This window comes from Bacillus rossius, chromosome 12 (assembly GCF_032445375.1).
Source record: "Bacillus rossius redtenbacheri isolate Brsri chromosome 12, Brsri_v3, whole genome shotgun sequence".
In the NCBI taxonomy this organism is placed as follows: Eukaryota; Metazoa; Arthropoda; class Insecta; order Phasmatodea; family Bacillidae; genus Bacillus; species Bacillus rossius.
Genome location: NC_086339.1, coordinates 50,072,386 through 50,087,907, shown reverse-complemented (window position 1 = coordinate 50,087,907; position 15,522 = coordinate 50,072,386). Strand labels below are relative to the sequence as shown.

The 15,522-nt window shown below is 42.8% G+C and overlaps 1 protein-coding gene across 3 annotated transcripts in view; it reads right to left on the bottom strand.

The window, feature by feature from the left end:
• Positions 1-1,154: 1,154 nt before the first annotated feature.
• Positions 1,155-15,522, bottom strand: part of LOC134537926 (mutS protein homolog 4-like) — a 75,841-nt gene continuing 61,473 nt past the window's right edge. For all 3 annotated transcript variants that reach the window (XM_063378891.1, XM_063378892.1, XM_063378893.1), the window contains 3 exons: positions 15,199-15,407; positions 8,096-8,285; positions 1,155-3,244 (listed from right to left, as the gene is read on the bottom strand). In XM_063378891.1, the coding sequence (XP_063234961.1) occupies positions 3,008-3,244; positions 8,096-8,285; positions 15,199-15,407 (636 nt within the window). In that variant the 3' untranslated portion in view covers positions 1,155-3,007. The remainder of the gene's footprint in view (positions 3,245-8,095; positions 8,286-15,198; positions 15,408-15,522) is intronic.

Sequence of the window (15,522 nt, the reverse complement as noted above, 5' to 3'; positions counted from 1 at the left end):
GATCTGGATGTTATTTTACTATAAAGATCATTTACATAACTAAATAAATTTGTGAGAGTGGATCTTCCAGATTGAAAACCATGTTGATTTTCAGTAATCTTATTTTTCAAATGAAAATTGATGTGTCTAAAAAATAATTTTTTCAAAATTTTCTTAAAAACTACACAATAAAGAAATAGGTCTTTAATTTGTTAAGATATGATTTTTCCCCCATTTTTAAATACTGATGTCACAATTCTGTTTTACCATGTAGGTATAGGGAAAAGAGGCATTACTGAGGCTAGTGTTAATATTTGTTAATAATTGAGTATGTCACTATACATTCTTTAATTATTATGAAATTAAGGATACCATCAGATCCAGTAGCTTTATTTGACTTCAGTTTCTTAATGACCCACCTAATCAAACTCTCCGTAATCGGTGGCACAGATATGTTAATAACATTATAATAATTATCTCTAGCTGAAATTTTTAAGTCATCTGTTAGAGTAGATTTTCCTGAAGATTTTTAATGTCTTAGCAAAATGTTTACTAGATAGTTTATAAATATATAACTTATTTATGGCAATGTTTCTTACGATGCATAGAAAACATCGATGCCACATTACGATGTATCACATAGAAAAAACCATCGATGTATTTTCAGCATGCACATCCCTAGTGTAGTGCGGTGCGGCTTGGGCAAGGGGGCGGGGGAGATTCGCACGCCAGGGGAACCAACACTGGAAGACGAACTTTCTTTGGAAAGAATGGACGCTGTATTTACCGCGGGAGAAATATTGTAAATATTCTTTATTAACGTTATATTATTGTACATATTTAATTTAATCATTGAAGTGTTTATGTTTTGTTTTATCATCATTATTCACTGGGCGACTACGTCACACCCGTCTGCGACACGTCAGGGTCGGCGCATGACTGGAGGGGGGGGGGGGGGGGGGGGGGTCAGTCGTCGCAGGCGGGGCGGGGACAGTCCCATGTACAGGGTCCTGTATCAGGTGCATCAGGTGTTCGTCACAGACTGGTGGTGGATAATTATATTCTTAGCTTGACCCTCCTTGGCCACACTGGCCGAACCCCACTCTACCTAGTACAACTGAGAGCCGGGCGTCGAACCACGAGGGAGGGCAAGCAGAACGACGACAAACACAAAAAAACAACACTTTGGTGGCTTTCAGAGGCCATGGGACAAGCCTTACGATAGTTTGCAGGGTTATTAAATTATTAATTGAAATCCTTTACTTTTCAGATGGTCCCTATGTATCAGCTCTATCGTTACCATTGACCAAAGGATCCAAAAAAAAAAATCATGTTTGTGAAATACGCTATAAAAACAATACCCTGGGGGCTTTTAGAGGCCCTGAGAACTTTTACGATAGTTTGCACGGTAATTAAATTATTAATTGAAATCCTTTACTTTCATGAAGGTCCCTATGCATCAACTTTATTGTTACCTTTCGCCTAAGGCTCCAAAAAAAAATCATATTTGTGAAATACTCCATTAAAACCACTCTTTGGGGGCTTTCAGATACCCTGAGAACGTCGATAGTTTGCGTGGTAATTAAATTATTAATTGAAAGCCTATATCTTAAGGAAGGTCCCTATGTATCAGCTCTATCGTTACCATTGGCCAAAGGCTAAAAAAAAGATCATGTTTGTGAAATACTCCATAAAAACCACACTTTAGGGGCTTTCAGAATCCCTGGAACTTTTTCTACGATAGTTTTCCTGGTAATTAAATTACTAATTGAAAGCCTATAACTTAAGGAAGGTCCCTATGTATAAGCTCTATTGTTACCATTGGACAAAGGCCCTGAAAAAAAAATCATGTTTGTGAACAACACAATAAAAACAACACTTTGGTGTCTCTCAGAGGCCCTGGGACAATTTCTACGTTAGTTTGCTCGGTAATTGAATTATTAATTAAAAGCCTATACCTTTAGGAAGGTCTCTTTGTATCAGCTCTATCGTTCCCATTGGCCAAAGGCCTCGAAAAAAAATCATGTTTGTGAAATAAGCAATTTAAACTCTTTGGTGGCTTTCAGAGGCCCTGGGACAACCTGTACATTGGTTCACACAGTAAATTTAATTTTTGTTTATAGAAAACAGATGTATGTAGGTCACTTTGAAACTGCTCTAACGTTATGACTGCTCATTCTCTCGTAAAAATATTAAAACTTGGTTGGTAAATGCTGTTTTTGTGTAGAATGACTTAGGCTGTTGTTTTCCCAAGCACTAAGTCCCGGGCGGCCGGATAGAGCCGCAGGATAGAGCTAAGTTCTGCTCAGTGCTAAATAATATATTCATGTTAAAAAATGCAGTTTTTTTTTAAAAACATTTAGTAAGTGTATCATATACTATATATACTGTTTAGTAATCACAACTGACTTTGGCATGTTGAATGATTTCGTTATATTACAGAGCAAATAATAGTTTATAAAACTTACATTTCTCGCAAAACCAATAGGTACCTAACGCATAATATTATATATATATATATATATATATAAATATAAAAATACATTGAATGCCGTCGTACCGGAGAAGCAAGCATCGTCGATATGTCAGTGATGGTCAAAGAACCAATCTTGACCTGCAAGGCTGCCAACCTTCACTAAGCTAAACAACAGACATGAAAGTGTATATTTTTGATTCCCGGTTGGCGGGCACATGCGAGCTGGCACGGCGGAGCATGGCGGTGGACGAGAGTGGCTCCCAGCGAAGCCACACTCGTGACAATCAGGCCTCAGATTGAATCTATGCAGTCAAAAAGCATGAGGGTAGTGAAAGAATATGATGAGGAATGACGTACATAGTTGTTTTTGTCAAGCAAATAAATGAAAAATTTTTTTAGTAAAGATAATTTATTTATGTACACAGATAAAGGACATGAAAACAAGAAATAAGATACAAACATGAAGAAAAAAAACTATGTAGGCTATATCATTTTCACAGCTAAACACACTACAACAGAATACCTACCTTGTTCTGCCAACCAAAAGCAGAGTCACACGGTGCGCGGTCGCCCCGGCACCTCGGCGGCGGCGGCGCCGGAGCGCTCGGGGCAGGAGAGCTGCGGCTCCAGGCCGGGGTCGCCGGGGTCGCCGGGGTCGAAGCCCTCCCTCAGCTCCCGGCACATCTCCGAGGTCAGCAGCCCGCTGCCCTCCCGCAGGAGCTGCATGCGGGCCGCCAGGCGGTACAGGGCCCGGGCGTCCTCGTGCGTGGCCACGGTCGCGGGCTCGGGCTGCGAGCATCCGCACGTCACACCACGGACCAGTGCTTCTCCAGCTTTATCCATGTGCCCATTAGTGAAATACACCACTACAGATTTCTGAGAAATATGTTTGTAATTATTAACACCACACATTTATGATGATGGTCAAATCAAGTTTGTTCACAAACAGAAAAGAGCAGTATCAGCACTGTGCAGAAATAAATCACTGCATGAGCTAAACCTCTTTTGTCATTCAATTAATGCATGATGATGTGTTAACAAAAATATGTTGGTATATTCATAACGAAATGGTATAGCAGAGAAAATGTATCTATTTTGATTAGGGGTGAGCAGATGCCGATTGCCGATTATTAAGATCGGACGATTTTGGTCATTTTTGTCATATGCATGATCGGCTTCATGCATGCCGATCCTTTTTGCCGATTACCGCTTTCTGAAGACGAAAAAATTCTCAACGTAACACAAAAGCGCCGACATATTTTTTGCTTCAGAACTGTTGCTTGACGTTTTTAAAGTAACATTTACGTTACTTACGTGTTTTAATCTTTTCTGCAGAAAAAAATTAAATAAAGTTATTCTTAAAAAGTAAACATATTCATGAAAAGTACGTTTGTTAAAAAAGAGTAAACAAAAGCACACCAAACCATTTAATAAGTCATGCATAGGGGCCTGTTCTTTTCGCGATCGCGATTAAACGACGATAAACGCGAAATCACCGTAAAATACAGTTTTTACGCGAAATCGCCATAACACAGCGTTTTTACACGAAATTTTGTATTAAAACGCGAAATTGCAGTGTTTTTAAGCAAAATTTAAATACTGGGTAAAAGACTTGTCTCGTCACTGGTAAACAAACACCGCAACATGGCCGCCACTGAACATTAGTCATAATGCACTAAAGCAAACAAAAGCTTACACACGCTGACGTTATAATGTTAAACTCAAAAATATACTGTAAAAATACGTAAAACTACGGCGTTTATTGTCCTTTCCGGCATAATGTTTGGACAAACAGACGGAGTTTTAAAGCGTACGCACACCGCTCGGGGCACTGACGTCAGCTTGGAACAGTGACACCCGATAAATACAAAAGCAAGCAGATGATTGGGCGAACGGTGACGAACAGTGTTTGGAACAGCCTTACGTGAGTGGCCATACCATGTCAGCCAGGGGCGCTGGCATATAGTTGGAACAGCGTCGTAATATCAAGCAGAAAGGATTTTAAATCGCGCCAAAAAGCGGAAAAATGTAAACAAACATTCATTTTTGAATGGTGTGATGATGATGATGATTAGTTGGTCAACAGTGTGTTATAGATTTTGTTAAAGGGATTACTAGATTTCCAGATTAGTTTATGGGAACAACTAATAATCAGTGTCTAAATCAAAAGTTTGTCATATAAATATATGTAACCTATTTGTTTAGGGTATTCAGTAATGAGTAGGTTCAAGTAAAATTATTTAACTTAAGTAATTTGGAGCATATTTTATAACCAACTTAAATAAAAAAGCACTAATCGGGCAAAAAAATCGGCATGATCAGTAGGTACCACAGTTCTGGCATCGGCATGATCGGCAAATGTGGTGATCGGCTCACCCCTAATTTTGATATCAATACATACATTTATCTGGAATACCACAGGGTGCACACTTTGAGAACCGCTGATACAGATAATAGAATAGCATGAGTCACTTAGTAGATGAATGAAGTCTTTTTTTCTCTTCTACATGTGGTACATAAAAATTCAACTTCTGCTCTCTTTGTGGCAAATTATCTCTCATCACGTCACAGCAGTTCATTTTTGCTAGCTTCTTGGTTGGACTTTCAAACATAAATTGCATACCAGACATTTTCCTTGGTGTTATACTGCAAATTTTTTTCCCCCTATTCCTGTTTTTTTCTTTTTTTAAATAACTCTACAAACAAAATGAACTGTTGTATACCTGCCAACTTTACAGAAAAGCAATTAGTACAATTTACAAAAGAAAATAGTACAATTATAGTACAATCATTGAAAGGCAATTTTTATACGTAATACAGGCGCGGCAAAAATTATTTTGTTTTGCACATATCATGTTCACGAAAAAAACTTTAAAAAACAATATGGTAATAATATGGTTTTGGAAACATACCTTTTTTTTAATGATTCTAAGTGCATGTCACTGGATACATATCATGGTGCTTGAATACGTTATTTATTTTTTCTGCAGCAGGGATACATGTGTGGCAGATTTAGCTTTCTTGAGAAAAGTTTCATCGAAGTCTTGTTCATAACAAATGCTGTTAGTACGTTTTGCCAACAATATACTGTTTAAAACTTTGTCTGACATTGAAGCTCTGAAAGTGGTCCTATTTTTTTTTAATGCTGCTAAAAACCCTCTCACACTCAGCATTGCTATGTGGAATAACCAACACTGATAGCATTGCATGAGCAACTCTGTCATACTTAAGACCACCAACACCACTACCTATTTTCCCTATGTAAGACCACAACTTGTCTATTCTCTCCACTGAATCCAGTGGGATGTCATTGTCCACCTGCAAAGAACAAAACTGTTGTTGAAGAATGTCTAGTGCCTTCCCATCCTTGACAAGTAGAACAGCAGGAAACATGTCCACAAAATACTTCACTCAAGAAAATGATGAGCTCTCAATATTTTTCACACTAACCACTTCAGCATTCTTTAAAATTTCATTTTTCTAGGGAAATTTAAAAGTAATGTAATCACATGAGAGTTTAAAGAAATTCCTAACTGATGTGTAAAACTTAGATTTGTCAGACTGTGTCAATGTAGCCACTACTTTTGATGCATTGCAACCCACAACTAGGTCTTCATCGGACTTCTGGTTTGTAGCACTATTGTACAGAACATCAAGTACTGGTGCTGTCTTGATGACATGAGGTTTTACAAAATTTCACAAGCAATTCTTTTAACACGTCTGTCAACAATCCCCTAAGAAGATGTATGTGAGGTGTCTGAGATTGCAGGATAACATTTGTCTTATCAAAAACAGGAATAACATGCCACAAAAAATAACAAACTGCTTTATTTAGGTCATCAGTGAGAAACATGAAAACTCTCTCTTGACGTGACAAAATTGGAATGGTTTTTTGCTCTTCTGGTTCACATGACTGCTTGATCTTCTTGCCATAACAAAAGTTATCTGAAGTTGAAGTTCTCTTTAAGGAACTTTCACCTGAACGCAAGCCTGCATTTCTGTTTTCATCTGAAACTCTGCAAGAACTTTCTTCGACTTTACCTGGCAACTTCTTAGGGATTTTGTACAAATGTAAAGAACCTTCTGGACATTCAAGCTTACTATCTACTTCTTTATAAAACCAAATTAAGGGTTGCCACAAATCTATTAACCTACCGATACACTCTCCCAGGGATAGCCACCTAGTGGAGACATGTTTCAAGAATTTCTTTGATTTTTTGTCACAGAGGATTTGCAAATTCTTGAGCTGCTCTTTACGTTTAGCACTTTTATGCAAATAGTAGTAAATATCAACAAGTATTTCATCTACACGAACATGAAGCCCTATGGAACCCTTTTCTGCTGCTAAGTGCAGTAAATGGCATGCACATCCCAAAACAATAATATTTTCATGGTGTTGCTGAAGTTCTGCGGCTACACCATTTTTGTGGCCAATCATGACCGATGCATTATCGGAACCTAGGGCAATGCAATTTCTAACAGGAATGGAATGCTTTTCTAAACTGTTGAGCAACATTTTCCCGATGTTTTTCCCAGTTGCAGCACCCTCTAACGGTACAATTTCAAGCAAATACATTTTGATTTGAGAATCTTTCTCACTAAAATAGGTCACTACAACTGGGTAAAGCTTAGAATCATCATTGCTCCCATCTGTAGCAATTGAAAATGGAACTTTTTTCAACATACCTGCTGTAACATTTTGACGCTCACTTGCCATTTCTGCAATTATTGCAGTGGTTTTGGTGCGTCCACAACTGTATTTCTTAGATTCTTCGCTCCTGGGAAACATTTTTCTCAACAAAGGTCGAGCATTATCTGCTACTGACACCGGCAGATTGTTCCAGAAAAAATGATGTGAAATAACATTCTGCTCGAATAACAATAAGTAAAATCGTCACTTTGAACACTAAAAAAATTACTAATGTTGGTTGAACTTTCAAGTGAAGCATTCCTTGTGTGTTTCACTGTTCCTTCGTGAACTTTCAAGTCATTTCTACCCCCGTGCGAAATATTTATTTCACAAGAGCAATAAGCACAGAAAGCATAATTGACGTCAGTTTTTGAATGCCTAACCCACGGAATTTCTTTACTATAACAATCAAAAAATACTTGGTTATAAGATTTCTTTTTCTGTTTACTCGCCATTTTTACCGCGAATTTCCGCGCATGCTTGAAAAAAAACAATTCCCGTACGCATAGGTGTAGCTTCTCCCTGTAGCAAACATGGTAATTTAACCACTGCCAATGGAGTTCAAGGTTACGTTCGTACAATGAGTGAATATTACGGTACGCTATAGTGAAAATATGGCATAACTACTACAAATGGAGTAAGCTAGTTCCGAAAATAAAGTATTACAAGCTTTCTTTATTATCTACTAAACGTCTTCTGTTGTGTACAATCATGATACCGCATGTTCGAACCCCGTGATTGTATGACATCAGTATAGATTTACTGTTACGAATCACCCAAATAAGACAAAAATTGGAAAAAGCTTGGAAATCATACAAAAATTTACACCAATAGTACAATCGTACATTAGGGCGCAAAATCGTACATTGTAGGGGAAAATGGTACAAGTTGGCAACTATGCTGTTGGCTTAGCTGTTTTGCTGGTGAATGAAACAGTGTAGTGGCCTCACCCTGGCGTGCCGGTCCAGCTCGTGCGCCAGCCGCACCGCCTCCTGCACCACGGACCGGGGCACGCACACGGACTCGGCCAGCCGCAGGCCGTAGTGCTGCACCCTCGTCATGCCGGACAGCAGGCGGTGCGTGTACACCAGCCTGCTGCGTCCCTGGGCAGTAACGTCTTCCTCCACCTCCAGGTAGTGGCTGCAGGGACAACACACACCAGCTACTACACCAGCCTGCTGCGTCCCTGGTCCGTCACGTCCTCCTCCACCTCCAGGTAGTGGCTGCAGGGACAACACACACCAGCTACTACACCAGCCTGCTGCGTCCCTGGGCCGTCACGTCCTCCTCCACCTCCAGGTAGTGGCTGCAGGGACAACACACAGCAGCTACTACACCAGCCTGCTGCGTCCCTGGGCCGTCACGTCCTCCTCCACCTCCAGGTAGTGGCTGCAGGGACAACACACACCAGCTACCACACCAGCCTGCTGCGTCCCTGGGCCGTCACGTCCTCCTCCACCTCCAGGTAGTGGCTGCAGGGACAACACACACCAGCTACTTCACCAGCCTGCTGCGTCCCTGGGCCGTAACGTCCTCCTCCACCTCCAGGTAGTGGCTGCAGGGACAACACACAGGAGCTACTACACCAGCCTGCTGCGTCCCTGGGCCGTCACGTCCTTCTCCACCTCCAGGTAGTGGCTGCAGGGACAACACACACCAGCTACTACACCAGCCTGCTGCGTCCCTGGGCAGTTACGTCCTCCTCCACCTCCAGGTAGTGGCTGCAGGGACACCACACACCAGCTACTACACCAGCCTGCTGCGTCCCTGGGCAGTCACGTCCTCCTCCACCTCCAGGTAGTGGCTGCAGGGACAACACACACCAGCTACTACACCAGCCTGCTGCGTCCCTGGGCCGTTACGTCCTCCTCCACCTCCAGGTAGTGGCTGCAGGGACAACACACAGCAGCTACTACACCAGCCTGCTGCGTCCCTGGGCCGTAACGTCCTCCTCCACCTCCAGGTAGTGGCTGCAGAGACAACACACACCAGCTACTACACCAGCCTGCTGCGTCCCTGGGCCGTCACGTCCTCCTCCACCTCCAGATAGTGGCTGCAGGGACAACACACACCAGCTACTACACCAGCCTGCTGCGTCCCTGGGCCGTCACGTCCTCCTCCACCTCCAGGTAGTGGCTGCAGGGACAACACACACCAGCTACTACACCAGCGTGATGCGTCCCTGGGCAGTCACGTCCTCCTCCACCTCCAGGTAGTGGCTGCAGGGACAACACACACCAGCTACTACACCAGCCTGCTGCGTCCCTGGGCCGTCACGTCCTCCTCCACCTCCAGGTAGTGGCTGCAGGGACAACACACACCAGCTACTACACCAGCCTGCTGCGTCCCTGGGCCGTAACGTCCTCCTCCACCTCCAGGTAGTGGCTGCAGGGACAACACACAGGAGCTACTACACCAGCCTGCTGCGTCCCTGGGCCGTCACGTCCTCCTCCACCTCCAGGTAGTGGCTGCAGGGACAACACACACCAGAAACTACACCAGCCTGCTGTGTCCCTGGGCCGTCACGTCCTCCTCCACCTCCAGGTAGTGGCTGCAGGGACAACACACACCAGCTACTACACCAGCCTGCTGCGTCCCTGGGCCGTCACGTCCTCCTCCACCTCCAGGTAGTGGCTGCAGGGACAACACACACCAGCTACTACACCAGCCTGCTGCGTCCCTGGGTTGTCACGTCCTCCTCCACCTCCAGGTAGTGGCTGCAGGGACAACACACAGCAGCTACTACACCAGCCTGCTGCGTCCCTGGGCCGTCACGTCCTCCTCCACCTCAAGGTAGTGGCTGCAGGGACAACACACACCAGCTACTACACCAGCCTGCTGCGTCCCTGGGCCGTCACGTCCTCCTCCACCTCCAGGTAGTGGCTGCAGGGACAACACACACCAGCTACTACACCAGCCTGCTGCGTCCCTGGGCCGTCACGTCCTCCTCCACCTCCAGGTAGTGGCTGCAGGGACAACACACACCAGCTACTACACCAGCCTGCTGCGTCCCTGGGCCGTCACGTCCTCCTCCACCTCCAGGTAGTGGCTGCAGGGACAACACACAGCAGCTACTACACCAGCCTGCTGCGTCCCTGGGCCGTCACGTCCTCCTCCACCTCCAGGTAGTGGCTGAAGGGACAACACACACCAGCTACTACACCAGCCTGCTGCGTCCCTGGGCCGTCACGTCCTCCTCCACCTCCAGGTAGTGGCTGCAGGGACAACACACAGCAGCTACTACACCAGCCTGCTGCGTCCCTGGGCCGTCACGTCCTCCTCCACCTCCAGGTAGTGGCTGCAGGGACAACACACACCAGCTACTAAACCAGCATGCTGCGTCCCTGGGCCGTCACGTCCTCCTCCACCTCCAGGTAGTGGCTGCAGAGACAACACACACCAGCTACTACACCAGCCTGCTGCGTCCCTGGGCCGTCACGTCCTCCTCCACCTCCAGGTAGTGGCTGCAGAGACAACACACACCAGCTACTACACCAGCCTGTTGCGTCCCTGGGCAGTCAAGTCTTTCTCCACCTCCAGGTAGTGGCTGCAGGGACAACACACACCAGCTACTACACCAGCCTGCTGCGTCCCTGGGCCGTCACGTCCTCCTCCACCTCCAGGTAGTGGCTGCAGGGACAACACACACCAGCTACTACTACACCAGCCTACTGTGTCCCTGGGAGTCAAGTCTTTCTCCACCTCCAGGTAGTGGCTGCAGGGACAACACACATCACCCGCTGCTTGGCGCCTGGGTGCATTACCACGTCCCCGTGCTTTTCTTGACGTGATAACGTCTTATAAATCGATGAACGCCGGCTGCACGCATGAAAAAGCATGACTCATTGTCACGTTCCGCCTGAGCCGAGCGTTAACGAACCGGCCAACCACCGTGCGAGAAAATCTTCTATAATGTCAATCAGGTTAAGGTGGGCTTTTTAACTAATTGTTCGTGATTGTATTTAAACAAATTGTTTAAATTAAATTTGCTAAAACTTTAAATAATATTTGAAAATTAAAAAAGTATGCAATTTTTCATCAATGTTTTCTTATGACATTATCATGTAAAATTATTATCCGTAAACCGACTTTACAGATAACCCCATTTTTTTTTAGTTCGTTCAGAGCTTATCTTTACTACCTGTTTTCCTGAAGTACAGTGTTTCCTTGTTTTCTAATGGGTTACATTTAACTTTTTTTATTTTATTTTCACACTTGGTATTTCCATTAAAACTTATAACATTGCAAGACCCCTGCCCTCTCCAGCTCTGTATGATAATTTTACGTTATGATACTTGGCAGTAATGCAGTAAATCTGCTGATCACATGCTTTCAAGGTCATAATGACCTAGGTTTAATATTCGCAGGTTATCAATTTATGGTGTGGTTGTGACGTGTCTAGAACGTAAGACAGTGCTGTGCGTAAAAAGAAAGAAAGGAAAATATGTGGTGACACAACGGCACTGAAATGATAGATGATAATTTAACGCATCCTATGTAAGAAAGACACACACAGATGTTCGCTAGGACTGGGGAATCCCAAAATTGTGCCTAAGAGACCGAGATATCTAAGAGAAATATGGGAAGCCCTTAAACAGAGGATTCACTGAATAGTAGATGAAATAATAATATGTATAGCCAATAGCGAGGCAGCTTTTCGGGGAAGTCCACAGTAAAATAATATCCCTAAAGGTTTTGGTACTGTGCTGAGTTTCGTCAGTCGTTTCAGTACTGTGCTGAAAGGATGTGAGAGGCGGGGCTCATATAAAACATATTATTTTATTATTCCATGATCTGAAGTTTGAGGGAAAATATTCAAGCAAGGAATAATTCAGACCTTCATACACTAACCACTCTTTAGTTTACTAGGCTTATATTACTTATCTTACCCTGCAGAAATGATTAAAGAATCTGTGTTGGCCACTGGCTAAAATAATCTCAGTGTTTGTTCAGCAATGCAAGAAATATGTGTATCAAAAAAGGAATTAATCAGATAATGAATGTATGAATATTCATTTTTGTACAAGGCAAAATATTTTTTTTTAAACTTCAGTTTCTGTGGTTCTACTCATGTATTATTTTGTTTCCGACTCTTAAGATCTACGTTTAGATTTCGAGAAGTGGATTCAAGGCACTCTGCCAGAATCTAATTAGAGAAAAATGGGATTTGGTTCATCACTGATTTAAACTTACGACTTCTCAGCAGCATAGGATCACGAGTCTCACAAGAGCCCAAGCAGCAGAATATTAAAGGTGTTCCTAGCCAATTGCTTTATTAATACCTTCAGCACACTCACTGTGCCAAGGAGACAGAATAAACTTAACTATGCAAACGACACTCTCACTGTCTCAACATATTACGTACCAGGACCCATGTCAATAAAAATAAATAAAATAAAATGTTATCAATTTTACATTTAACTTGAAATGTCGATGATACAATGAAGTAAGAGAGAATTAATAGTTAACTAGTGCTGGTTTCATCTTTAGTAAGCATATCTTAATTAAATCTCAAGCACAATCTACACAAAACCAAATCCCTTTCAAAAGTACCATTTTATGAAGATTCTTAACTTACTAAGAGGGCAGCATAGCTGCAGCTCAGAATCTCCATACTAGGCATATAGGAAAGTCACCTCTTGACCACTAAGTGCACAAAGCCATTGGTTTGGATAGCAAAGCATACCCGAGAATAACACCTTTTTGAAATGTTAAGCAACTTAATGAGACTTTACATTATTTCCTGCTTGAGAGAGCAGGTAGTTCACGCGGCAGCATACTCGTCCAATAACTTCTCGGTTGCTACATCAAATCTCACTCTTTTTTCTTCCTTTTTTTTATTTATTCATCTTCTTTGCTTCCTACGTATATTTTGAATATAAATATTGGCATGGATGAAAATATGGATGTGAAATAAAATAATATTTTGACAGGAAAAATAGTTTAATTTTACCAAATTGAAAAGAAAATATACACACATAAATTAATATTAAAAAAATTATGGTGTCGTGAGTGGGGGTTTTGGCCGCCACCACGTGGATGGGCACGTGGACCCGGCCACCGACTGTGTCCCAGGGCCGTGACGTGACGCATGTGGGGCTAGGATCGACTCCCCCCGCTAGCTCTCACCGGCGGGCACGCTCTGTTACTGCTCGTGGGGTCACACCTCCGTCTCTGTGCTGGGAAACTCGTGGTGCAACGAGTCGGGTGAATATTGAGCTTTATTGGCGCCGACACGTACACTGACGACGCACACAGCACACAGCACAGAGTCCATGTTTCTTGCTGACCAGGACACTGCGTGGCCCGGCCCCGAAAGTATAAGTCCGCCGATTAATATAAAAATGCTCCGGGGAGCTAATTAATTAAGTTAAACAGTCTGCCACCGGGGTAGGCCTCGAAGGTTGACTTAAAGTTTAAATAATAGTTACGATGGCGAATGTTAACGGATCAGTTACAAGCAAAAGTTGAAGTCGACGAGGTGCTGAGATGCGTCCTGCCCCGCACGGGGAACGGAAGAGACTGTCCCGGGCCCCGGGTGTCATGGCCGCAGGAAGTGCTGAACTTACCGTTAATACATTAATATTAAAGACAGTTAAACATAACTATTAAAACCTTTTAAAAATTGCAAGTTAATTAAGATTTAAGGCTTACATATTACATTTGTTTAAGTATTACTACATTATTTAAAAAGATGCCGTCTCCACTGCTCCAGTTAGGGTGGGCACCGCACACACGCACTTGTTGGCAGGAGGCATGAAACAGAGGGTGTGGTGGGAGGAGAGGGGGTGAGGCACATCGGGCGTAGTCCTGGTCGACATCAAAGGCTTCCACCTTATTTTATTTAACATAATAAAATTAATCTACTATTCGTCACTTGGGGTTTTACAAGTGCCTGGATGGTACTCATATAAAAACACGAAAAGCTATAAGTTATACAACATCTAGCTCATTGTATGAATGCCGAATTCTTGCAGTTTCAACATTTTTTTCAAAGTTTCTGTGGAATAACAAACTGCATTCACATCCATAAAATTTCTCACTCATCGCACATTTTTTCAGCATACCATGCCTTTATTTTTGAATATTAATTTATATGTATATAATATATTTATATATGTTTTCGTTTCAATTTGGTAAAAATATTATTTTTTGTTTCAAGCCCGAAATTTTCATCAATTTGAATAATTTTATTCAAAATCACTTAGGGAGAAAAAAGGGGGAAAAACGCATGCAGCAAGATTTAATCCAGCGACCTAGCAATTACTAAACAAGCACGCTGCCGGGTGAGCAATGAACTCGCTCGAGTAAGGAATAACTTTCAGTCTAAGTCATTTAAAATTTCAAAACGGTATCTTTCTTGGGTATGCTTCGCTACCTAGCCCAAAGGCTTTGTGCACTTAATAGTCGAGAGTTTACCTTCCTCTACGTCAAGGACGGAGATATTCTGAGACCCGGCTGCCCTGCCCTCTTCTTGTTAGTAAATGTAAATTGTTTTGAAATTGTTTACTATAAATGAACACATTAATGATTCCTTTGAAAATTGTTCCTAGCTAACATAGTAATATGCTAAAAATTTTTGACCCTTCTAAAACTTCCTAATAAAGTTTTACTTCACTCAAATACAGCTCCAACAATTTCCAAACAAAGTCCAACTTATGAATAAAGTGGCATGTGATTTTACACCCCATATCATGAAACATTTTGTTTTGGCATTGTTAAAAATAAATTCTTCAGTAACATGTAAATTTGCTTGTAGTTAGGTGAATTATTTCCTGCATAAAAACAATAATTGCAAATTATGAAACCATGATAAAAAATAGTAATTGAAGGAAACAAAACAGGTCCGTCCAGGAGTGGTGGAGGGAGGGGACGAGGGGGAATGATAAAACCACTTTGCCAACAGTTTGCTTTCAAATCTTTCCTTTTGTTGTTTGGGGTAATAGATTTTTAAACATTTTTTTTTATATTTGGGGGAAAGGGGGGCAACCCCCAATCACCAGGCTGCATTTACTCGTAGGTCTACAACCGAGATATGTAGTACAACACTAACTTGGTGACGCTGGGGTAGAAGTCGGCCAGCTTGGTGAGGAACAGGAAGTGGGTGGTGACGAAGAAGAAGGCAGGCACGCACATCATCTCCTCGAACACGGCCCAGGCGATGGCCGTGCCTTCCTCGCGAGACGTGCCCCGACACGGCTCGTCCACGATCACCAGCGACGACGGTGTTAGGGCTTGCTTGATGTACATCATCTCCTTCATCTGGTTCAATCATTACTAGCTCACTCCACTTCAAACTAACAGTCACATCGAAAGCTGAAAGGTACGTACTCAATTATTAACTTATTTGGTACAACTAGTTTTCATATGCTACGGG